Genomic DNA, 26,171 nt, shown 5'->3' on the forward strand with positions numbered 1-26,171 from the left:
TAACGGGCATGTTTGCGGGTGAAGCCTCGGGCGGTGCACACGGAGGGAAATAAAACGGGATTTTTGCTTCTTCTCTTTTTTTCTACCTACCTGCGGATCAGTCACCTCCACCGTGGCGACATGTCAAACTCAAACAAAAGCAAGAAGGACAAAGAAATTCTCGCAGAATATGAGAGCCAAGTCAAAGGTAAGCTCATTTTAATGGGAATTTGTGAATGTTAATGTCACTTGCAGCTCTGCAGCCAGTTTTTATAGTCACACCCACCTTTTATCACCTTTGCACGCTCTCAGTCACACACACACACATACACACACCTGTCTGCCAGCATGTACACCACTCATGCCCATGCTTTAAATCCAGCCCTGAGCAGGCAGGGTGTGTATGGGAGCTGACACCTCACCATGAGACGTCAGGATTTCTGGGTTCATCCTGAGTACTGCATGGCGCCTTAGGGGGTGGAAGAGGAGGAGGATGGCTTATTATGTATGTCTGGGTATGCACTGGTGGGGCATCTATTCTGCAGAGGCCCTTGATCTCGTGTGTGTGTGTGATCTTGTGTGTGTGTGTGTGTGTGTGTGATCTTGCGTGTGTGTGTGTGTGTGTGTGTGTATTTTAACAGGTTTTACACTCAAACCTGAGGCATGTGTGTCCTCTATCTATTGGTATTCCTCTGAGGCTGTGACTGCAGCAGTGCGAGTGTGTGGTCTCCATAGATTACCTGATGGCACAATGATAAACTGGTGATATGGTTAAACGGTGATAATGACAAACTCAGTCCTGACATGGTGGCAGCCATGACCATGGGACAACCCCTTCACCTGCTCCTCCTCTTCCTCCTCCTTCTGGCACCATGGTTACCATCATCCCTGTGTGTCATTGTGGCAGGTGATGGACAAGTCCACTAACCTTATTATAAAAACTACAACTCTCATCTGACACCCTCATTTTCATTTTTTGAACCAGAGGGGTGCTGCATGATTTTGTTGTGCACCTCTTTACCTAACGTAGTGGCTCAGTTGGCACAGTTCAAAATGTCCGACCTTTACCAGTGCGACACCTTATTCGGACACCTGCAAATGCCATTGGAGACAGCCGGGGCACAACCTCTTCTTTGTTCAACCTCAGGATTTATCTGACAAGATTTATTCAGCGTTTTTCCCGTTATTCAGTCTTTGGCTCGCTCTTCCCTCTCCACATGGCTCCTCACACTTGTTCTTCCAGATTCACTTGTCACCTACGCCCACATCATTGCCATCACTTTCTCTTCCTAAACGGAAATTCTCTCAGTTGTTCACCTAAATCTACACCGTCTCCTCTGAGTATGAGGAGGAGGAAATGTGTGTTTACTCTACGACAGGTTACCTTTTTTCTTTTTCTAAATTCAAGTGGCTTAATTCAGAAATAATCTTCACAATTTTTCTCCCTTTTGGCTCCTTCTTTCCTTTTTCCCTGCTTCTTTCCTTTCCTCATTCTTCTGTACCCTGCTGTGCTCTGCCTATCAGTGCAGCCTACCATACGTTATCCTTATCTGAATATGGATTGACACAGACTTAGAGTGATTCACTTTGATGGAGAGTAGTAGAGAACATTTACAGCCCCCAAGTGAGGAGTATGTGTCCTGTTTGCTTGTGTTTGTGTTTGTGAGTATGTGTGCATGTGGCCCCTGCTCTGGCGCCATGCCAAAGTACACTCAGGGATGCCCTGAAATTGTAATGACCATTCAGATAAAGCCCCCACTACTCCTCCTCTGCTGCCCGGACTGGCCGGCTGTCTCTGCATCCCTGTCGCCTCCTGCCGAGAGCCAAACGTATAGATCGGCTGTTGTAACTATGTGCTTTCCAAGTCTGCCTCCCTGCTCTGGCTCCTGATTGGTCGATGCAGGAGGTGGTGTGTAATGTATACACAGGAGGTGGCCGCCGCTCTCTCTTGAGGAGGTGGGGTCTACTCGCTGAGGTGAGCTTGGTGGAAAGGTAGGGGAGAGATTATTAACAGTGCTGACAATACATATTTTGTGTGCTTGATAATGCTCTGTTTGAAAATGCATTGAACGTGCACTGCTTCCCGTGTCGGACTGTCACCTTGCCAACATATGATACCTCCTATGCTTCAATAAGATGCGGGTTGTCTTAATGAGAAAATGCTAATGAAAACGGGAAAAGAAAAAGAGCACTGCAGTGGGAGAGGAGAGACAGACACGAGGCAGAGATGAAGTGTTTCCTGCTGCATGCTGAGGCGGCGGCTGCAGCTTTTGTTTTTTGCCTGCGTGTGCATGCAGGTGATTAGTGACCTCACATCTGCATACCTGCAGGACAGACAGACAGACAGGGTGGGGGGGACAGGGGGGAATAAGTGACGGGGACAAGATAATGAAGTGACTCTTCACTGAGTAAATGTTCTGGAGGGCCGACTCAAAGGCCCAGATCAGTACGTGTGTCTATATGTGTGCGTGTGTTTTTTAATGATGATCCAGCACTAATCTGCCCTCGTGTCCTTGGACCCAGTCGCCATAGTAACGGCCAGCTTCCTGTTCCTGTGACATCCCTCACACACACTTACACGCATATAGAGCTGCAAAGATTAGTCGATTGTTATATGTTTATGGTCATTTTTTTAAAATGAAAGCTGTCTCATTTGCTGTTTGGAGCTTTTTTTTTTAATGTGAGGATGTGATGCTTTAGTTAACTGAAATAATTACCTTGGATTGTTGGTTTGACAAAAAAAGCCATTTGAATGTGAGTAATTTTGTATAACTTACTGTCATTATTAAGTCAAAATGGCGATTTATTCATAGTGACATTAATTTGCCACAGCACTTTGCACATATAGAGCTACGTAAAGATTATGACAGTTAAGATTAGCAGCAAAACATCAGCTCCACATGTCAGCTAGACATTTTTTTATGGATTTAGGTTGCGTCAGTGTCTGTCTCTGTGTTCTGTCTCGTCATGTAATCCCAGACTGTCTCCCTGATGTGATTGGATGATGGATTGGAATCTAAACGACTAAAGCTCATCAAACTTTTTCACAGTCCTGTATCTCCAGAGACGAGAAGAACAAGGCACTGCAGGTCCCCGGTCTCAACATCATTGAGTCGGTCAGGGATTACATGAAAGGCGCTAATGGCTAATTAATATTAATTGTATAACAGCTCCACTGACACATTAGTTTTTTGGGTAATGTGCTTTCTCTAAGCTGCTGACTATACTTTGCCAAAGAGTGATGTGAGAGAACAGACATATCACATGTAACTCCTTGACCTTCAGTGACCAGAGTGTACTGGACAGTTGCAATCAAACTTTTTATGCTGAATTAAATTCAACTTATTTGAGTTCACTAAGATCATACATTTGAATCAAGAGGATTTTGTGAATAACTAGGTATCCTGCTATTACTTCAGTGCATCACAACCTTCTATAGCAATTAACATTTTAGATCTGCTGCTGTTGTGAATATTAACATTATTAATGTAGCATAATTAATGCATTTAACAAGCAATAACAAACCTAAGTGGAGTATTTTGCATTTTAGTTATTTATGACGTTAGTTACTTGCAAATGATGAAACCAGCTTAATGAGATTAGGATTTGATTCTGCCTTTAGCTACAGTAAAAAAAAAAAAAAAGCTATCAGCCCTTATTCTGAGATCTCCTGAGTGAGATGCACTATAAGGTTCTGCTCCCAGTCACAGTGAGATGTGATCTGATCTGATCAAACTGTAGTTTTAAATGAAAATATTTATGAATAGTGATGACAGCCATGCAGGTGGTACAGGTTATTTCTGCCTTGGCTGTCTTACACTAACTCCTAAAAATACTGTATGCTTCAGTCATTTTTAACTTCCTGCAGGATGTTGGTAATGCTCCAAAAGCCAGATTTTGAACTTCATCCAGATAGTAAAGATGTAGCTGATTCAAATTTAAGGCAGCTTTGATGGTGGCAAATCTAAAAGATGTAATGTGATAAAAAAGCAAGAGAAGGGACTGATATTTAAGAAAAAATTACAGATTGCTGCTTTAACAGTAAACATTCAAATGGATGAACATGCACAATCCTCATCCTCTTTACTGGTTTCATTTGACTTTTGATAGAGCATGACCTGAGTGCTCCACCCCTTCAGACAAAGGGTGGAAAAAAAGAGCTCAGAGGAGCTTTCTGATAAAATCAATCAGGCTGTTTCACAAGAAAAATTCCCCCGTAAATTGCCTGCATAGTTTTCCCATGTCAGTATTTTGCCATATTGTACTGTGCTGACTGTAGCTCCTGTGATCAAAGAGGCTTCTCGTTGGGGGTGTTACGAGGACACGGGATGAGGTTTCTAAGAAGCATTTCAGACATCAAAAGGTGAAGCGCGGTGGAAGTCCTTCTTTCACTTGCAATTGACTGTGATCCAAGTCGAGGAGTTTCATTCACATAATCTTGCCATCTCTATGAATCTGCTTACATCCTACTTCTTTTCTTAAGAGTCATCTAACACAGATAGACATACAGTGGCAAGAAAAAGTATGTGAACTGCATTCATTCATAAAATGTGATCTGATCTAAGTCAAGAGTATTAACAAATACAATGTGCCTAAAACAATAACACCAAATAAATTCAGATCTTTCATGTCTTTTTGAGCCATAAAAAACTTTACAGAGCAAGTGGAAAAAGTATGTGAATATTGGCAAAATGTTCTGTGGACTGATGAAACTATATTGAACTATTTGGAAAGAACACACAGCACTAGATCATTTTTAAAGTATGTGAAGGAGTTATTAATTCCAAAGGTTCACATACTTTTTCCACTATCACTATGAGGTTTTAATGGATGTTCTCAATAAAGACATGAAATATCAAAATTCTTTGCCACTGTACAGTTCACTTTAAAAAAAGTGTGTTCGCCACTGAGGATTTTAACTCAACAAATGATTTTGTCTCTTCCCCTGGAGCAAAGAGGCAATAGCTCAAATAAATTTGTAGGCAGTAAAGATAGCATTTACATATCCTATGATGTTGTGTTCGAAATCCCCGTGGGGAGAGTAAAGCAAAAACTCTTCTACACAGAGCTGCAGCAGATAGTTGTTTTCTACAACATGGAAACACATTACAAATAAAATTTGTGATAACAATAATAATATATTTAGTTTGTTCCCTTGAGGATTTTTTTTGTTCAACTGCTACACATATTCTACTACAAAGTTTCATATTCTGGTTAAAGAGGTGCCCAGGGCGAACTGGGAGTCGAACCACTGATCCTGCTGTTCGTGGGCGAGTGCTCTACCATCAATGTAACCTTTATTGTGTGTCAAGCCTTCAACTGGGAAATGCAAAGTGGATTTGAAGTGGAGACTTGTCTGTCCAGGAGAAGTGGCAGTAACCTCACTCCAACCAGACTGATCTGTTATCCTGCACAAAAACCATCTTACAAGTCGACCTCCGTGTCTTGGAAGTTTATCTATCTCTCACCAAATGAAAAACAAATGACCTTAGACCTTAAAGTCACTGAGCTGAGGAGTTAACGTTAAAATGACCCAAGAGAATCAGAATTGAACTTAAATCTCTGTAAAACAACAACAAACCAACACACAATGCTGAATTATTCCTTCAACCATAAAGCATCAGTTGTGTTGCTATGGTTACTTGCAGCCCAACACCAATTTGGAAGGAGCGATTAAACCACTGATCGTTGGGAGACCTCAAATCATATCTGAGATGTCCCATGTGGACAATCAGCCAATCGGATCAAGTATTTTATCTGCCTTGTTACAGCCAGTAGGGACACAGAGCAGCAAAGCAGACGTTTATTAGTATGAAACTGTTGCAGCTTAACTCATGGACAGTGAATGAGAGCAACATAAAATGGCAGCCATTTTAACTTGGTAAGCTAACAGCAAAACAATCGATTCACACACACAAAGCGCAGTTTCATAGACATGCGGAGACCAAAGGCCATAGCAGTTTTCTATAGAGAGCTATGAAGCATGACCAGGAAACTCTGTGTGTCTAACTTGTCTTGTCTTTGGAAGTGAGGACACTTTGGCCAGATATTAGGACAGGGCTGTCCCAGGGTCTCCTATTGCTCCAATAATTAGTGGATTAATTGAATAGAAAGTTAATTAGCAAATGTATTGGATAATTAGAAATTTCATTATAAAAATGCCCAAATAATTTTTTATGCTTTCAGATCTGTAAATGTGAAGATTTGAAGTATTTTGTTGTTGTGTACACGGTAATAAACAGAATATGTTCAGATGGAACGGCCTGCATGGTTCATGAAACCATATCTTTCATTTATTGATTATGATATGAGGATTGTTCGATTGCTTTTGTTTTGCGTTGTGTATTTTTAGAGTGACAGATCGTACACTATATAACTATATGGTTATATGGTTATATACTGTGACAGTTCACAGCCATTAGACCATTTGAAATTTAATTATTTGGTCAGACAGAGGTTTATCATGTGTATTTACATAAGTGGTAAAATACACATCGACGCTAGGGCAATACTGAAATAATCAAAAGGCATTGTGGTGTTTTATAGTCTGAACGACTAATTTGGAACATAATGAGCATATTACAGTAACAACAGTCGTAGTTGTAAAGGTTAAGGTTAGAATGGGTTTGGGGTTAAGGTTAGGGGAACGCATTATGTCAACGAGGGTCCTCACAAAGACGGATGTACAGACGTGTGTGTGGATGCGGCAGATCCGAGCTCTTGTCTTCACTTTCTTCATCACATGGTTCACACACAGCGCGTGGTTACCAAGACAACAGGTAGTGGAGTGGATAGGGTCCCCCAGGGATTGGTGTGTGTCTGTCTGTGTGTGTTTGTGAGAGAGACAGAGGTGGGGTTATCATTGTGTATTCTGGAGCTTCTCTCCCCTCTTTCCTCCTGCTGCAGATGGATCCAGCTCTGAAACAGCACAACCAGTGAAGCGTGCAGCCAGGCACTGCCATGCTGACTGTAGCACTGCGTGTGTGCGTGTGATTGTTGCGCATGTGCAGTGTGTTTACAGGTATGGGAGGTTTCTAATGCGGTCAGAGGATTTTATTCAAGGTGATTCCTGTGAGAAAAACCTCCCTCATTAATTATAAGAGGTTAAAGAATGAGATTGAAGGGAGAAGGAAAATAGGTGATTAATATAATTAATGGATTGACAGGAAATTAAACAAATCCAGCAATTAATCAATTTCTTATCATTTAATTAGCAAAAAGGCTAAATATTTAATGTGAACTTCTTAAATATATAGACATTTGTTCTGTTTCATGTTACTAGAAACTGACTATATTTTGATTTTGGACTTCTAGCCATGTGAAAATGTCACGCTTTTTTAACTAATTTGATTGGACTTGCTCTGTGAATAGCAATTTCCATCCTGCTGTTGGTCCACAACTTTTATTAAAACCATGATCCCTCAATTATTTGATTGGTTGCTTTGAAAATTGAAAAGGCTACTTCTACACAGAAGGTATTTCTCAGCCTATTTTAATCAATCCTGCTGTCTACATAGATACGAGCAATATTTTTATGCCTCATGATTGGTTTTCTTGCATTTGATGCACCTTAGTGGCTTTTTCCTGAGCTCTGAGCACTTTTAAAACACTGTGCTGTACCTCAACGCCTCTTGTGCACCCATACAGACACACGGCAGCTCTGATAACATACATAAGGCATTCATGTTCTCCAGAAGATGAATCCGGCTTTCTTGATGATCTCTTATCCTTTTATCTATCATTATCATCAGGTACAACATTAGGTTTTATGACCTGTAAAAATGAGGTGGTATAGAATTGTTTAGTGATTCACTGGTGACAAATGAATACTGAGGACAACAGCTCAAAAGGAAGAAAGGCTTTTTCTAGAAATAATGTCTGGTTGGTTTGGAGCGACTCTGTTAATCTGCAGCATCAGAAATTTGCAAATAGTGCCAGGTCAAAATGTCAAAACGTCAAATGCCACTTATGCAAAAAAGAAAGGCGCAGATGAGACTGATTAATGAGCCACTTTAATCCATCATTCCTGACAGAACACTCGGTCTTAACTGACTACAGTACATGTAGTATTGTTGGGACAACTTCAGCCTTGTACCTGGTTTAGTGGATGTAAATGAGGTGGACTGTTGTGTGTGATGAGACGCTGAAGCACTCTGGTGGCTGCAGGGCTTCAATAAAGAGAAGCAGTTGCACTGAATATGTTTATGTACATCAACATCTGGAGAGAATAAAATTTATCATATGAATATTTCCTTTGCTCTTTTTGATAGAATTACCTAAGTAGTAGCAAAGCGACTTTGTGATGCACCAGAAACATACAGGACAAGGTCATGAGATATCGTTTCTGAAGCTCCAGTCTTAAAGGCACATTGTAAACCAAAGTACTTTTCACTGCCTCATTATGATTAACCTCCTACCTATTTGCACATCTCCTCCCATCTGTGCACCATGTCTTCTGTGCTTCTTACCAGAATACGATACAGGTGGTCAAAGAAAAGATCAAGAAGATGCAGAATGGGCAAACCACTGGTCACTGCACCGCCACATGACAGCACAAAATAAATGAACTATATAAAAGTAATGACAGATGGACTGCCACCTGTGGATGTAGGTCATTTATAATGAGACTGAACGATGACGGAACAATAAACACGATGCTGCGTCCAAAAATATTACAGTCATTTTGCAAAGTGACTAATTTATAATGACATTCACCATTTCTTTGTGATTGTGTGTGTGTAGATGTGCGGGCCCAGTTGGTGGAGCAGCAGCGCTGTCTGGAGCAGCAGACAGAGATGCGGGTCCAGCTGCTCCAGGACCTGCAGGACTTCTTCCGGAAGAAGGCAGAGATTGAAACAGAGTATTCCAGAAACCTGGAGAAGCTTGCAGAGAGATTCATGGCCAAAACACGCAGCACGAAAGACCATCAGCAATACAAGTAGGATTCTGAGAGAGAGAGAGTTGATGTGTATCATATGCAATAGCGTAACTTTGTTCACAGACCAGTAGGAATCTGAGAGGCTAAGATGCAAAGGGTTCTAACTGTTTAAAAGACTTTTCTCTCTCTTTTCCAGAAAGGATCAAAACCTGCTCTCTCCAGTGAACTGCTGGTACCTGCTGCTAAACCAGGTCAGTTCCACGGTTTGTGTTGGACCCTTTTAAAATAATAAATATAAAAACTTGAGGAATATCCCTCCAACCTGTCCAGTTTGTCTTTTCCAGGTAAGGAGGGAGAGTAAGGATCACGCCACACTCAGCGACCTCTACCTGAACAACGTCATCACTCGCCTCACACACATCAGTGAAGACTCTGCCCGCCTGCTAAAGAGGGTGAGCTGATATTTAATGTTCCCCAAAACTATTATTGGTTCCTTGATCATCATAAAGGCACACAGCTATTTATTTTGTATTATTATTGTTTAATTATATTATTGAATGCACCTCGTTGGTTAAATTAAAGACCTTCATCCGAGCAGAAGAGGTAAATGTGGGGATGTTTGGATCTCTTCAGTTTTTTATATCCAGCTGTTTTGTACTTCTTGCATTTGATTTTTTCATTTTCAAATCTTTTGATTTGAAAATGGCTATTGCCATCTTCGTTGTGTGCAGTCACTCTGGTTATAGGTCTTGCTCTTGTCTATTTCAAGGTTAGTTGAAGAGGATGTTTATTTGCTTACACGCAGCCCCCACATCCCTCGGCTCTGCAGAGCAGCCAGTGATTCACAGGCTGGATTCACTCACATTTTGGTTAAAATAGAGGCTTTAGCATGAGATGACATCAATCATCATCAGTTCACTGCCAACATTAATGCTAGAACTTCCTTATTCCAATTGATAGTGACACAAAAGTGGTGCTGATACTTTAGGTGGTGGAGGAAAGTGTTCTGCTTTTCAGGAGCTCCAATTTGTTATCACACAAATGCAAGCAGGTCGTTGAATAACGAACAGTTAATTCATGCCCACTTGTCTGTATTTCACATTAGTTTAGTTTTTATATGTTGCGATAGTTCTTATTTGTCCTACATGAAAAAAATGTTCATAATGGATATTTCTTATCCAAGTAAAACAGAGTTCATCATCACTTTTCATTAGCACTTGATACATAAATGTCATAAAAACACACATAACAGCCACTTAAAAGAAAGAAAATAGAAAAAATACATTAGCGTTGAACAGTTCTTGAGTTAGTGTCCTCTGTTACTTTCCACCACTTAGAGTTCTCCTGCTATTCACAATTCTAGGTTCTTTAAGTAGAAGAGTTGATTCTAATGAAAAGTAAAGTCAGTATTCCCCTGAGCTCTGCTGTGCTGCCTCAGAGTTTAGCAAATTAAACACACACACACTTGCACGCTCCTAACCGCCTCCAACTTTAGCTCAGCATGTTCATTATTAATCTCTCTTCCGGCTCGTCTTTTATTCATGCTAACTAAAGTGCAGCGGCTGCCAGCAGCTATAAACAGTAAGAACCTCCATCACGTCCCTGCGTCCTCTCAGAAATTTTGCTCTGAAGAGCGATACTGGGAGGAGACAGACGGCTGAGTGGCCATGACAACGCTCACAGCCCTGTGGCCATGGTGACAAGCTCAGCTGATATTTTCTCAGCAGGCGCTATGGGAACGGGATTCATCCATCCTGGGATTCCACAGTCATTTGGCATAATGTAATATTAATGCGGCACTGCCACATAACTCCTTCCCCAAACTGGTTGACTGTTTAATGTATGAGACAGAAATTCAGTCTGGGTGTAGGCAGCAGAACATAGCTAGTTTCATTTATGATTTCATCTGTTTGTGTGTGGTCAAATCCATTTATTTATTTCATGCTGTTCAGCCCGCCTGATGGATCGCCAGTATTTATTTACACTGCACTAGAGTGGTGGAAGCTGTAATCACATTCTTCTCTGAATGTGGACACAATCAGTAGCTTTGCAATAACAATGTATGCAATGACAATGTGAAAGAGGAGTTTTATCACCTCAGTCTGCAGCTTCTTTCACCATTATTGAGATTTATAGTGAGTTTCAGCTCATTGTTTACTGTAATTGTCCAGACCCTTGCTTGTTTTGTTGCCCTCTCACCGCTCTGTCGTCTGTAGAGTCATTCCAGCTAAAAAGTCACTGAACACTACCTGCTCAGTACCAAACATCAGATTGGACACTAGCTGGATAAAGACAGGATAGGATGTACATTAGGAGCTGGTAGAGAGGAAAAACAGATGTTACACAAACGCTGCTCAAAATGACAATGAAACAGTGCCTTAATATCATGTAAAGGTGCTCATTCTTTTACATATGATACAGCTCATATGGATGATATATTATAATTTAACACTTTATCAGATTGTAAAACTCTGTCGGTCTCAAATCAGTGTATTACATTTTGTCACATTGTTTATGTAAAACATTGAGTAGAAGCTGAAGTAAGAAATTTTAAATGGCAGAAAAAGGAAGTACTATACAGTAAATTGCACAAATACATAATTTACTTTCCCCCACTGGTGATATATTGTGTTGATGATGTTTTTCTTGACCTGATTTGTGTCTTTCTACTTTCTGTCACACTGTTAGAGTAAGGAGATCATCCTTCAGCTTCAGGAAGACCTCATGAAGCTTCTGAATGAGCTTTACACCGTAAGTGGAAAAAGCTGCAAAAGTAGATTTTGTGAGACTAAATGTAAGATTGCAGCAGGTTACATGTATTAAAAATGACTCAAAATCCCAATGGTATTAAAGGAAAACTACAGTTTGCTCTGATATCTGGAGACACCCTGTAAAGCACCAGCTAAGAGTTTGAAGTAAAAAGAAAGTTTTTTTTGTTTTTGTACAGCGTTCAAACTGTAACCTCACATTGGACCTGGAACAAGGCAGAGTCAGAGCAGAGGTATATTTTGAAAACTCAGAATGCGTCAGTGTTGCAGTGCAGATATCCATGCTGCCTTACATTTCTTCTGCTTTTCATCTGACATTATTTTTGAGCTCCACAAAGAGCCTTGAAAGCGAACTTTTTCAGATTATTGACTGTCAAATGTCATGGTTTCTTTTAAGTCGGAGTGTGGGCCTTAAAAGCTTTATCTGAACATGAAATCAGATTAGAAGGGGCCTGATAACCTTGAGGACTGAAAACAGCCAGTGCTGGTTTAAGTGTAATGTCATCTCTCAAGTTTTTTGTGGTCTGTGTCATTCAGAGGCTGTGTTATTATGGGCTGCTGTTACCTAGGTGATGAAGACATATCACATGTACAATGCGGAGACGATCAATGCAGAAGTCAAGCTGCGGGAGGCGGAGCGTCAGGAAGGCCGCGTGAAGGGTGTGTCGGGGAACAGTGGAGGGGTAGAGCCCGTGTTTGGCCTGCGAATAGAAGAACGCCACCAGAGACGTAATGCTGCCCGCAAGATGGAGAAGATGAGAGAGAAGGTATGGCATTAATTACATCATTTAATTACATCCACACGTTCCTTTGCAAACTTAAAATCATAGCATCTACGTGGTTCTAGGTTAACTTTACCCAGAACAAATCACCAAGTCAGCTGTTAATACCCTATATCAACTGTTTATCATTGTTTATTATTCATTGTTAGTTGGTTAAAATTACTGGGGTGATGGAAACTTTACTGACCTCCTTTAGTTTAACTCATCCTCTTTTTGAAGCCAGAAAGGTGCATACAGAACAAATGGACTGATGACCAATCTCATGTTTTTTTCTTCATCAGAGGAAGGCAAAGTACTCAGAAAACAAACTGAAGACTCTTAAAGCCAGGAATGAATATCTGCTCACTCTGGAGGCCACAAATGCCTCTGTGTTTAAATACTACATCCATGATCTGCCCGATATCATAGACGTGAGTATGCATTTGTCATCACTATGGAGTTAGCATGAAGTAGACGACAATACCAGTAGTAGCATTTGTTAATCCATTTGTATTCTTTGATTTATCATGCTACAATTTACACTGCCAAAAAAGTCAATCACAGCTAAAACCTTTCCCCACATGTTTGTACGATAAGCACTAGGCATGATGGGTGCATCACTTTGACCACCTCTCTTACCCTTAAACAAGCCCAAATAGAAACACGGCAGTTCCTGATAGATGTTATGTCCAGTACTGTGAAATTTTCTTTCTCTCTCTGTCTCAGTGCTGTGACCTAGGGTACCACTCCAGTCTGAGCCGGGCTCTAAGGACCTACCTATCTGCCGAATTGAGCCTTGAAGCCTCCAGGAGGGCTGGTCTAGAGGTGCTGGAGGGGGCCGTGGAGGGTCTGGACCCAGCCCGTGACAGGCAGCGTCTGCTGGGCCTCTACCCCACTGCCTTCTGCCCTCCACAGCGCTTCAGTTTCCAGGCCCACATGGGCGACACAGTCAGTACATTTTCTTGCCAACCGGAACCTCTTGATCTACTTTGCTGAGTTTACATTTCCATTATATGAAATTAATTAAAAGTAAACATGGCCGTAATAGAAATTCTGTGGCTTCTGAAGATCAATTAAAATACGCAGCTGATTGATATAATCACATACAATTAAACAAGTTTTGTTTCTGATTGTCTTGTTCTGTCAGATGACCCAGATTGCCTCCCAGCCACAGGTCCAGGCAGAGCTCACTCTGCGTCTCACACAGCTCCAGACCCGCTTGGCGTCTCTGAAGATAGAGAACGAAGAGGTTAGACACACAAATAGTCACGACAGTCAGAAATGTATGAAGCACATTTACATGAATGATAAAAAAAAAAAACAATAGATAAATATATTAATGGAGGGGGAAGATAATAGTGGGTAAAATTCAAAGAAATGTGTTGTAAATTACTTGTTTCAGATGAAGGGATATCAATAATGTTTGTCAGAAATCAGCAAGCAAAACAAATTTAACAGACACAGTGGTCATATTAGAAGAAGACTAACGGATGAGGTGGTCAGGGTGAGAGTTTTCCTACTGAACTACTGAAATGTAGAAGCTTTGTGATGAAATATGCCAGTAAAAATACTAAACTTACCTCAGTAAATTGGCAGCCGTGGTGATTTAGTTTAGCATTTAACAGTTAGCTTTTGTTCCTTCTGTCACATTGACAGATCTGGACCACTAGTGAATATTATTTGTACCGAGAACATTGCTGAATACCACAGATTCTCTTAAATCCCTTGTATGTGCCTTTCTATTGCCATCTCCTGCTGTTAATTATACAGCACTCAGGTACAGAAAGTTCCCTTCTCTCTTGATCCTGTGTACAAATACCTGATGAGAACAGACAGTTCAGACACAATATGATAAAGTTATTATAATTTGGGCCGTTTTAATCGGGTGATAATGTAGCAGATGTAGCTTCTAAAAATAAATTTGTGCCCTCTGAAAGCGACTTGGTGCAGCAGTCAGTGGCACCGTCTCTGTTGTTGTGGAGCAGATTGTGAGTGTTGTGTGCACAGAGGGCAGCTGTTAACTCACCCTGAAGGGCATAAACATGCTGAAGGAGTCTGGATTAATGAGCTGCATCTGCATGTCTCAGCATCTTACAAATACCCACACACACAGACACAAACACACCCTGATTATCATATACAAATAAAAACACTTTTAAACCCATTATCCTAGCTGTAAATACAAACACACTTTGCATATGTAGCATACCTAAGCAGCATTTGTGCTGGAGTGCACACACTTCATCAGACATTTAGGAAAATGAAACTCCACCCAATTATTAATTCATAATTCACAACTCATGATCCATGAACCCGTGTGCAGTAATTATTAAAGTGTTCAGCCTACAAAGTCATTCTTGCACACAGGATTAGTAGAGCACAAATTATGAGTTCAGTCTTGCTTTAGGGTGAAAAAATACATTCACATGCAGCTTTATGCCCATATTTATCTAACAGTAATACTTGACTCACGTGCCGTCATGCTCTCTCTGGATATACCGATGCTTTTGTTATTTTACAGTAAAATTCTGAGCCCAAACAAGCAATCCAATTTAAATAACAACGCACAAATCTGTGTATTGTTCTTGGTTATATTGAATGTTTACACGTACACATTAGACTCTGGAAGAATTTATAACATTAACAAAAGCTAATTGGAGTGAGGAGTCAGCCAACCTGAAGTTTAGTCAACAAAACAAGATTGAAGGTGTGGGTTAGAGCTACGTGTCTGTGGAGATGCTCCTTGTCCAGGTTATTGTACCTGATTCTTTGAAATGAGACACAAAGCATCTTCAGGGACTTCAAGCCTTTAAAGGCTGCTTTTGAGTTACTTAACTTTTAGTTTGTGAACCATGCTTTGCAAAAAAGGAGTTCCCAGAAGATTTATGACAAAGAATTGCTTATTTTCAGAAAGCTGACAGATGTATATAAATACAGACAGTTAATACTGTGGCTACTCTCCCTAGTAGTGGGCCCCCGGCCAAGATGAGTCCAAAGCACAATGCTCATTCAGATAAAAACAGAAGCGTGAAGGCTTAAAGGAATAAAGGAATGGCACTGGTTAATATGTCTGTTGGTGAGTGTGCCACAAGCAAATCATTGTTCATGTTTGCATGGAGCATGGTTTTCCTGGCAGGACATGTGTAAAAGGGCACTGCATAGATGTACTTATTTTTCACCAACACTGTGACTGTTTAATAGGTGTGTTCAATAAAGACATGAAGGGTCATAATTGTTTGTGTGTTATAGCTTTGGCGAAATGTGTTTGTCTGTACTTGAACATGGACATCAGAGCACATTTTATGAACAATTAATGTAGGAAAAGCATCTCATACCAAAGGGTTCACATACTTTTTGTTGACTTAGATGTTTTAACAGACTCTTCACCCCAAAATCAGAGACAGTGATCTGAAGACTGAACACAGTCCTTTTCCTCCAGGTGAAGAAGACCTGGGGCGCGACTCTAACCAGCCTGCAGGACACGACAGTGTTGGAGGATTATGACGTCTCCCAGAGCTTCACCCACAGCCCGTCGTCCGAATCAGTCAAGTCCAGCGTGTCGGACGGCTACTTGAACAAACCGAGTCTGGCCAAGAGACGCGCCAACCAGCAGGAGACAGAGCTCTTCTACTTTACTGTGAGAGAACAGCAGAAATGTTCACACGTAGTGCATGAAATATGTAAAGAATTACAGACGTAGTGTGTGTTCTTGATTGGCTTTTAGGTTTTTTGGACACTGACTTAGTATTATTAGATAAAAGGGTGATCAGAAGGGAGCTAGTAAGGATTGAGTGTGAATTATCTGGCTGGGACAGCATCCAGTCAGGAAAACAAATACATAACAGAATAATTTTACAGTGAATGTATATCCTAATTAATGTTATATTAAGCAATTGAGAAAAATGTATTAGGCTTTGCTAGTGTTAATTAAGATGTGTGTCTGGTTTCTATTACATGACAGCTGACAGTGGATTGTACAGCAGGAGGCACAGTTAACTAAACTTCTATTCAATTTTTTATTTATTTTGTATAGTCTAATCACATCTGAAGTCATCTCAGGGCACTTTACAGTATTTAAGACCTTACAAAATATAACTGTGTACAGAATTATATAGAAAACCCAACAACTGGTGTCTGCCTCCAGAACCTGAACTGGAAGCTGGTTCCACAGGAGAGGAGCTTGATAGCAAAAGGCTCTGCCTCCAAATCTACATTTGGAAACTCTAGGAACCACAAGTAAACCTGCACTATATATATAAAAAATTTTGTAATCCTCAGAAATTCCGCGAGTATCTGGAGGGGAGTAATCTAATTTCCAAACTTCAGGCCAAACATGACATACTGAAGAAAGCTTTAGCAGAGGGTAAGAAAACCACAGACTCCTACTTTACTTCTGTTTTTAAATTAATGATACATACAAGAAGATAATAGCTTTTTATAAGAGCTTTGAATGTCTTGTTTTTTTCTTACAGGGTATAAATCTGAACTGCTGACTACAAGGTAAGGTGTTATTTTACTATCACAGTAACTATCTTCTCTTCAAGTAATAATAAGTGTTACTTCCCATCCCACTACATCAGTTTAAGCTCTATGAAACTGAGACTCTCCTCTTTCTTCTCATTACAGTCGTGGGCGGAAAAACTCCCATAGCAAGCACCAGGTAGAGTTTTACTTCTGTCCTGCTTCAGGTTGTTTGTCTTTGTGGTTATAATTCAGTTAGAGTCAGACATTAAAATCTCTGCTAGCAGGATTTTCATACTGTCCTGCCATTGAGATTCAGATGAGAAAAAACTCAAGATTATAGAAATGAATCATTTATTACCCCGCCCTGAGCAGGGTAATAAATGCTTAATAAAATCTTAATGAGCTGTAATGATAGATTATCAGACTTATTTTGCTCTGGGATCGTCCGTCGACTACATATGAGACACTGCCCGATCCTCTGATAAATGTAGGAACAATAAGTCTGCAAAGATACGTTTATTAATTGATTAGTTGATTGTCCTTATTTTAAAAAGTATGATTAAAAAACAGAACCTGGAGTCAATAAGTGCTGCAATCAATGATCAAAGTGCTGACAGTAAATGACCCTAATTGAAATGACTCTGAATGTCTCTGTTCATAGGATTCAACCAAAGCCATACCCTTGCTTGTGGAGAGCTGCATCCGCTACATCAACCTACACGGTGAGTTTCATTTGTCATCATTCAGGTTTATTTGGCTCGGCTGTTACTGATAGGACACATGTGCTGCTGTTCACAACAGGTCTTCAGCATCAAGGCATATTCCGGGTGTCGGGATCGCAGGTGGAGGTCAACGACATCAAGAACTCCTTTGAGCGAGGTGAGATAAGAAACTGAAAGGCTGCGATAAAGTCACAGAGTTTACAGCTTCTGATGGGTGTGGATGTGTTTGACTCATGTCTCTCGTCCAGGTAATGACCCACTGATTGATGAGGAGAGCAACCATGACATCAACTCTGTCGCCGGAGTATTGAAGCTTTACTTCAGGGGTTTGGAGAACCCACTGTTTCCTAAGGACAGGTTTAACGACCTCATCTCCTGTGTTCGTGAGTACCACGCTCTGTTTACAGGCAGTGTTAAAGAATGGACGTGTTCTTTACTCCTTAAGCTTTTCTCCAAGAGTGAGCACAGCAATCCTACAGACTAAACTCATTCCAGTTCCCTTGTTCACGACCCAAAGCTCATGACCAAGACTAAGTGAGGGCTGGAGCTTAGATCGTCTGGTAAATTGAAAGCTTTGTCTTCAGGCTTAACTGCTGCTTTACTGCAATGGTCCAGAAAAATACCACCAAACTAAACCTCCTGCCAATGGCTTAACGTGTCCGTTGAAAATGGACGGATGGATGTTTGTGATTTCTGATATTGTGAACTGATGTTTATTATGTTTGCACTTGACTGATTGCGCTTAAGCAATTACAAAGAGACGTGAAGATGTGAAAGGACTTCTAAAGGGCTTCTAAAAACATGTTAGATGTTATAGTTTGACCACTGATTTGGTTGCAGTTGTAGCAGCATTGGCTGTGACTCCAACTCTGTGTTTTGTGGTAAAAGGTCCTTCTATAGCCATAACTCAGTCAGATCATGTTTACAGATTAAATCACTAAGTACCCTCTATTTTCTCTGATGTCCGCCACAAATACACGTCCATAAATCTGCTTGGAAGTCACAGCCTAAAGATGCTGGAGAACGTCCCTGAGAATTATGTTTTTAAGTTGTTGTTCTTTTCAGGATCTCACTAATACAGTGATAGTTGTTTGTTCGTTCATGGATTCATTGCAGACAGAAACTGCTGCCAGCTAATTCAGCATACTTTAAATTGTGCCAGTTTGCCTGGAATAAATAAATCACACGGCCAGTGTATCAGTCAGCTTACCAGTCATACTGTGTATCAGGATCAGTGCAAATTGCAGTTTACTTGTCCAAATATGAAAAAATAACATACAATACACATGTTATGTATTTATATAATGAATATCTGCCCTTTCTGAAATATTTCAATTGAAATTGGTCTAGAAAAAACCAGTATTAGTCAGTGACAGTACTGGTAGTGACTGACCACACCCAGCCATGTCTTTAATTATTATTAATCATACAGAGAAATGGTCCAAGTTGTCTGGTGGCCTGAGAGATTTCAGTTGCTAATATCGACTGTATCTCTTGCTCTAACACCTTACTGAGCCTTGCTGTATGTGTGACCTGGAACATTTGTGCCGCTTCCATCTGCACATGAGCTGCTGCCATGTAGCACAGACTGAATCTCTGTCTATTCAGCCCACACACATTCACATTCCCTCTCAGTTTCTTTGTCTTTGTTTCTCATTGGTGTCTTTATGTTTCCCGAAACTCATCCCCTCCTCAGCAGAGATATGGAGCCGACTGCCTCTGTTTCTGTAGCGCCGGCTGGTGTCTTTTAGGATGTATCATTGTGTTACGGACACCTTGTGATGCCTCGACAACTCACGGTGACTGTTCTGTGTGTTTCCTGCCGCAGGAATCGAAAACCTGTATGAAAGAGCACAGTGCATCCGTAAGATCCTGCTGGGTGTCCCGAGGGCGACGCTGGTGGTGATGCGTTACCTGTTTGCCTTCCTCAACCAGTGAGTATCCACTCATACAAAACCAGGCCCTCTCAGCTAATGATAATCACCCGTTTCACTCAATTTTCCAGAGATCCCACATTGCTTTAAAGCTGAGCATAGGTAGGAGAGGCCATAAACCTCTCTTGTAGTGAAGGGGGATAGAAGAGCACACAGAAGTGCATGTAGAGATGATAAAACAGAGCTCATTTCATCTCTGCAGCCTCTCAAATAAATATAGAATGAGAGAGCAGCGAGGAATGGAGAGGCAGGAGGTGTGAGCAGAAGGGGAGCTGAGTGTGATGTGCAGGTGTGATCAGCTGAATGTATTGTTGCATTTATTAGCAGGGCTAACAAGAACATTCATAGCTCTCAGTGTTATTAAACCAGGATCAATGAGAGTGAAAATATTTTTACTTCCATCTTACCATATTTAATATCCAGGTTGTGTGAAAGCTTCTGGCAACATCCCAAAGAAACAATAACAGAGACTGAGCAGCAGTTCGATTGCCAATCTCAAATTACACAAGGAAATCTCCAGAGATCAATTAATGAGAGTGTAAGGTAAATTTGTAAAACTCGTACTGTCTCCCTCTCCCGCAGCCTTTCCCAGTACAGCGATGAGAACATGATGGATGCTGGGAACCTGGCCATCGTATTCGGCCCCACCCTCCTGCCCACGCCGGACACGCTTGACCAGGTGGCTTGTCAGGCGCATGTGAATGAGGTCATCAAAACGGTCATACTGCACCACGACAACATCTTTCCAGACACCAAGGAGCTGCCGGGGCCGGTTTACGAGAAGTGTATGACTGGAGACCAGTACTGGTGAGACTCACTGATGAGCATGTAAAACCTTTTATTCATATTCAGTTTTTCATTGGTCACTAATTATGTTCATCTAATTATAAAATCCCAATGTTATTACTGATCTCCTGTGTAACCCGTTTCCCTCTTTCCACTAAGATTAACCTTCTGAACCCTGATTTTTTTATTCTGTAAATTCTAATTCAAGTAAAGTAAATTCAGCTCCAAGTGAAGGAAAATGGGGGAAATTAAATTTCCACTCTCCTTGGTAATTTAACTGAACACACAGGTATTAAATACACATTGATGTCAACGTTAAGGATCAAAATGGAGCCTCAACACACAGGATCGCTATATTGATACAGCATGTACAGTTATGTGCACACAGCCAGGCCAGTTACATGCAGCCCACAGACATTAAAAATGTGCTTTTCTATGTTAATGTGCTGTAACTTTATAATTTTATAAACTTCAGAAATAGAAAAAGCCACTAATAGTTAATGTCTGTAGGTTGTATTTACTTAATTTTATTGTGAAAGTCATCAAAATAATGAATTTGCCCAGTGGTGCCTTTGCAATCAGCTGTGTAAAAACATATCATAAAAATGTCACAATAACAAATGTCTCAGGAAACATCATAAAACACAATGGATTAAATTCATTTCCTCATTTTAATCCATTTGGTTTGGTGGTCTTTAGTGCAGAAATCTAGCAGCTTTCTCTGTAAAAACAGTGATTTCATTGAGTATGACTTAACACTTCCCAAGGATATCATTATCTCTGATGTCGGTGGTGAGTACAGGTCCATAAATTCTCTTGTAAATAGTAGAAAAACAAAGCTCCTTATAACTGGAGAAGCATCATGTTTCTCTGAAAGCTCATTCACAATAAGCTAATAGCTCATTGGTGACAATTTGCCAAACGTGTAAACAAAACAGGCCAAGAATAATGGGTCTCAAGTTGTAGCCCACAGCGTAACTCACTGAATCCATGGCAACATTACACTTAGAGTGGGGGAGGAGGGACTTTGGACACGGCCTGTGTTTGAGTTGTCCATGTTTTTCTGATGTATAATTTCAGCAGACACTATTACTATTACAGTAGTAATGGTATCAAACTAATCTGGAGCAGAGAACCCTCCCTCCTTCACTCTGATAAAGTGTGCACTGTACAGGTTCGTCTTTTCCGATCATAACTAACCTCTTGACATTCTGCAGTAGCTGTATTGTTGCACACATGTCCACTTACTATATGATTTGCAGCCTTGTCTCCTCTGAATGCATCCTCCTTCCTTTGTTCCCATGTTGAATGAACGGACGCTCTGCTCTTCTCTTCTTGCTGCAGCGAGAGTCCGTTCAGCGAGCCGGGAGCGTTGGAGGAGGCTGAGCCTGACGCCGGCACCGAGACCCAGACCAGCGATGAGGGTACGCCTGACCCCTGACCTTCACACAATCGCCCACACTCCCATCCCGCTGTCTCCTGGTGGAGAGCGGTTGCTACGGCAACAGCAGCCATGGAGATACCCCCTGCCACTACCCTCTCTCAATCCCTTCTCCACACCCAAACCATCATTCCTCCTCTCTTTTCTCTCTATCTGAATGAACAGAGAATGTCTTTTCTAACTCGTGGAGCTGTGAGAGGAATAAACCCTCAGAGACAGCTGACTGACAAGTTCAAGTTCACCTCTATTTTCACGTGTCTTATCTCCATCTTCCCCTCCTCCTCTTTTCTCTGTCTGTCTCACTGGCAGAGGGTGAGGCTGTGGAGGCGGTGGCGAGGTTCGACTATGTGGGCCGGTCAGGCCGCGAGCTCTCCTTCAAGAAGGGAGCTTCCCTGCAGCTCTTCCAGAGAGCGTCACATGACTGGTGGGAGGGGCGGCACAACGGCAACCATGGCCTGGTTCCTCACCAGTACATCGTGGTGAAGGACAGGCAAGTGCACAGCTTAAAATGATTTTTACTTTCAGTCTTTAATTTCTCTTTTATCTTGCAGTTTTTTTTCATTTCACTATAAATGTTCTGATATTAAGGCTGCATCTGAAGAGTATTTATATTATCAGTTGATCCGACAGTTAACTATAAAGACTGATGTCAAACATGTGTGTATTACAGTGAATCAAAGACTATTAATGCATAATTTGGTTTATGCAACACGTGAAAACAGACCAAGCTTAGTTATTTTCGACATAAGTGCTATTTGATGCACTGAGAAGCTGCTCTGTTGGATTCAAGAGGATTTGTTGCTCGCTGGATTGCACACTTTGTTGATTAGCGGACTCATTGGGCTGAGGGAGTTGCTAACCACCTGCTATTGATCAATTAATTGATGATTGGTGTGTTGTCTTAGTTCAGCTCTCTTGTTTCCAGAGTGATTTGCGCTGATTGAGTGTCTGTGTCTTCAGGGCTGACGCCATGTCCGATACGCTCAGTCAAAAGGCGGACAGCGATGGAGGAAGCAGCAGCACTGACGATAAGAGGTCCAGGAGTGAGCTGAGCTCCCCCACTGACATCAGACCACCAGAGACCTATAACAGGTCTGTCATGTAAGACACTTTCTAATATCACAAGAAGATTATTTTAGCTGCTGTGAATGTTAAAGCAATTTTCTAGCTTGTTCCCTCACTTCGAAAAATTTCATAATGCTGTTATCACAGTTCTTTCCCATGTGACCTGCTTCCCCATCTGCAAGCACCAGACACCTTTTACTTTTATGTTCATAGTCACTGCTGACAATACGTGTCTGTGAAGAATCTTAGTTGGCAATCAGACGGTAGGGAGCTAATCTTTGAAAGATTGAAAAATCATCCAATGTCCAAATCTTTATGGAGCTGACTGTACTTGTAATAGATGAATGTGGGATAAGAAGAAATAAATTACATGCATCTATCATTCTTTCACATAATAACAGTTATAATCATTAGTTTGTTAAAATACAGTACAGCAGATATGCTGTGCTTCATCTTTCATCCTTCAGTCCAGAGTCATTAATTAGCTTTATTATTGATATTAACACCGTCTATTTTTTATGATGACAGTCACAGGAGGAAGCGAACTGACGGTTTATTCCGCCGCCCCCTTGGCCGCTCTAACGACAACGGTAACGGGGGGCTGATGGAGAGAAGCTCTCCACCGGTGACAGGTCACTTTAGTCCCAGAGAACTCCTGCTTGGACGGGGTCAGGGCTTGACCCCACCACTTGACAGCCCAGAGCGCCGCCGACGCTCCACCGCCGCCGTGACCATGACAGTAAGTCGACATGATTCGCTGCGAAGGGCAGAGGACACGCCCATCCGGCGCTCGAGCAGTGGGCAGCATGGTTTCAGTGACTCCCATCGATCCAGAGGGCTGGACCCTGACACGCTGGCACAGGTACACAACCCACTTGTATACAAATAAGTAAATAGACGTAATTAAATAGCAGCTAATTGCTTCTGTTTCTCATTTGAAAATTGTCATTAGCAGTGCTTTCTTTTTTTATATATTAGCACTTAGACAATTCAGTTCTATATCTTACAGGGCAGACATGTTTGTATGCTGCAGCAGTGACGCTGCATGAAATATTTCCTCCCCTCCTCTTTAATCCTCCTCTCTCTGCCTGCAGGACATCGAAGAGACGGTGACTGTGGCCCTGGGTGAGTTGAGGCAGCTGGAGCGTCAGGGCTGCCGGCCGGCTCCTGACGTGGTGTTGGACACTCTGGAGCAGGTGAAGAACGGCCCTGTCACCACCTGCTCCTCCGAGTCTCCCAGCCCCCACAGCACCCCCAGCACTCCAGGAACACCTGGAACACCTGGCACCCCCGGGACTCCTGGAACTCCTGGCACCCCAGGCACCCCAAGCCCTCTCAGTCCTCTCAGTCCTCTCAGCCCTATCAACCCTCTCCCCGGACCTCCGCCAGGACCTCCCAGACCGGCCAACCCTTCCCCTGACTCCCTGGGCTCCTTCAAGGCTGTGGCTGCTGTCCGGATTGGGGCTCCACTGCGGCCCCCTGCCCTGAGGCCGAAACCTATGGTCCCGCCCAAGAGCAGCACCCCACCTCTGCCCTCACCGCTGGACAAATCCTGCACCATGTGAGCCAAACCAGGCCAATAAAAGGCCAAATCAGGCCTACCCAGGCCAAAAATGGGCCAGAAGAGGAGATCAGGGTACTGCTTAATGTTTATAATTAATATGAGGGTAGAAACGGTAGGAAAGACAAAAAGGGTTTTAATGTAGTAATAAAATACTATAATAATATATGACATGACCTATGATATGATATGATATGCCATGATATTTATGTGTTGTCAGGTTGGTGTGTACTCTCTTGGTGTGTAGGAGTTTACTTTCTCCATGTATTGAAGCATTTATCAAAGGTTAGCTAAAAGAACTGCTGATAAAGGGATACAGGTACGAGCATAGAAGAAGCATCCTGTCCTGTACACGAGATCACAGTCAGAGAGACGTGGGGGGTGTAGTTCAGCTCCAGTAAAATGTAGTTTCAGTGACGTGAATGTTGGCTGTGCTGTCATGAAGATAGGCCCACGCTAGCTGAAGAGCCTATCGCTAAAAGGCTGCTGTTTTCTTACAAACTATTACAATTGGCTGCTGTATCTGGAAAGGTAAAAGGAAGAGGACACGGCAGAGTGAAGGCATCACTGGTTCAACAACGTCTATGTGACTTTATTTTTTTATTTTTCACTTGGTTCAGCTGCTAAGCTCACTTAAACCTCAAACCACGAAACGCCTCTTGAGGTCGTCAGTGACACCAAACTCACATTATTTAACCAACGTCCAGCTATTTAATGAATGTTTCCAGTATTTAACGACTGTTCAGCCATCTATTGAATGTTCCGTGAGCTGCTGCGGCGACTCACTAAACTTTTTAACAGCCTTCTTGTGTTTTCAGAGGGGAAACCCATGCCCAGACCGGAGTTTTAAACAGGGTGTGATGGTTGAGTGGTGGAGGGAGCTTGGGCAGAAGTTTTTCTGGGATGGGGGTGTGTGTATGATTTTGTTCTTGTTTGTGCGTGCGCAAGAAGAGTGTGTGTCCTGTGTCCTGCTTGCCTACCCTTGTTCTGCTCCCTTGTAAGTGCAGAAGCACTAGAATAGTGATAGATAATAGATAATTCATGTCTGCCTTGAGTGCCAGAACATGCAAGTGCAAGTTGGGAAAGCGGTGCGAGTGCAAAAGCATGCCATTTTCTGTGTGTGTGTGTGTGTGTGTCAGAATAACGGTTTACCTGCTTGTTACAATGAAGTCACTAGTTAATCTTAAATTCACAATAAGCTAACAGGGTGGGGCTCTGTGTGTAAACGCCCAAAAAAAAACAAAAAAAAAACAAAACAAACACTTGAACAGCACACTGAATGTGGCCACCAACCAGGCTGGATGTGGCCAACTGATGTGCGTGTGGTGATTAAAATGAGAAATGACGTGATGAGATAGACGATGGATGCACATCTGTGTGTGTGTGTGTGTGTGTGTGAGTTGAGTGTGTGTGTGTATGTGAAAGTGCCTTTTTTTTAAATCCTTGTCGTTTTTGGGGGAGTTGTGAATCCACTCACGCATGTCCTGAACGAAGAGCAGCAGCACTCTGAATGAAATAATCATAAAGTGTTTAGTAGATGACTAAATTATGAATTCTAGCATTAACTCATTGTGACATTGCACTTTGATGTATAGGATCGTGTACTTGGCATGTAGCATCATAACATGTTGGTGCATTTTAATTCAAAGGGAGGTTTCTTTGAATGTGTTTGATAATAACGGAAATGGTTTTTGTCTGTTAGTGTTGCTGTATTTGAAAACTGAGCTTCCTAAAGATGAGCTCATATAGCCAAATGGATTGTATTCATGTGTTGTATTTATATTATAAATAAACCTGAATAAATTAGCATTC

General features: G+C 41.7%; 1 protein-coding gene across 2 annotated transcripts; it reads left to right on the forward strand.

Annotated features, from left to right (window-relative positions):
* LOC113162933 (SLIT-ROBO Rho GTPase-activating protein 1-like) lies at positions 1-26,168 on the forward strand. 2 transcript variants are annotated; one of them, XM_026361196.1, is made up of 23 exons: positions 1-187; positions 8,722-8,917; positions 9,054-9,108; positions 9,202-9,309; positions 11,546-11,608; positions 12,195-12,392; positions 12,689-12,817; positions 13,113-13,334; positions 13,534-13,635; positions 15,826-16,023; positions 16,665-16,749; positions 16,859-16,886; positions 17,013-17,046; positions 17,512-17,572; positions 17,652-17,729; positions 17,821-17,955; positions 19,401-19,506; positions 20,089-20,313; positions 21,637-21,716; positions 22,043-22,243; positions 22,693-22,834; positions 23,327-23,660; positions 23,893-26,168. In XM_026361196.1, exons 1-23 carry the CDS (start codon positions 121-123, stop codon positions 24,361-24,363), a joined length of 3,318 nt encoding a protein of 1,105 aa, XP_026216981.1. In that variant the 5' UTR covers positions 1-120; the 3' UTR covers positions 24,364-26,168. The 2 variants fall into 2 exon arrangements, with proteins under 2 accessions (XP_026216981.1, XP_026216983.1); XM_026361198.1 differs by having other exon boundaries at positions 22,693-22,825.
* The last annotated feature ends 3 nt before the right edge of the window (positions 26,169-26,171 follow it).

The sequence above is a fragment of the Anabas testudineus genome, chromosome 23 (assembly GCF_900324465.2).
Source record: "Anabas testudineus chromosome 23, fAnaTes1.2, whole genome shotgun sequence".
In the NCBI taxonomy this organism is placed as follows: Eukaryota; Metazoa; Chordata; class Actinopteri; order Anabantiformes; family Anabantidae; genus Anabas; species Anabas testudineus.

Bases quoted from the DNA above. Each gene is read 5' to 3' on its own strand.
- LOC113162933 (XM_026361196.1), top strand. From the start codon at position 121: ATGTCAAACTCAAACAAAAGCAAGAAGGACAAAGAAATTCTCGCAGAA. The intron at 22,835-23,326 runs GTAAGACACTTT...TTATGATGACAG, and splicing joins ACCTATAACAGGTCTGTCAT to TCACAGGAGGAAGCGAACTG. The intron at 23,661-23,892 runs GTACACAACCCA...CTCTGCCTGCAG, and splicing joins ACCCTGACACGCTGGCACAG to GACATCGAAGAGACGGTGAC.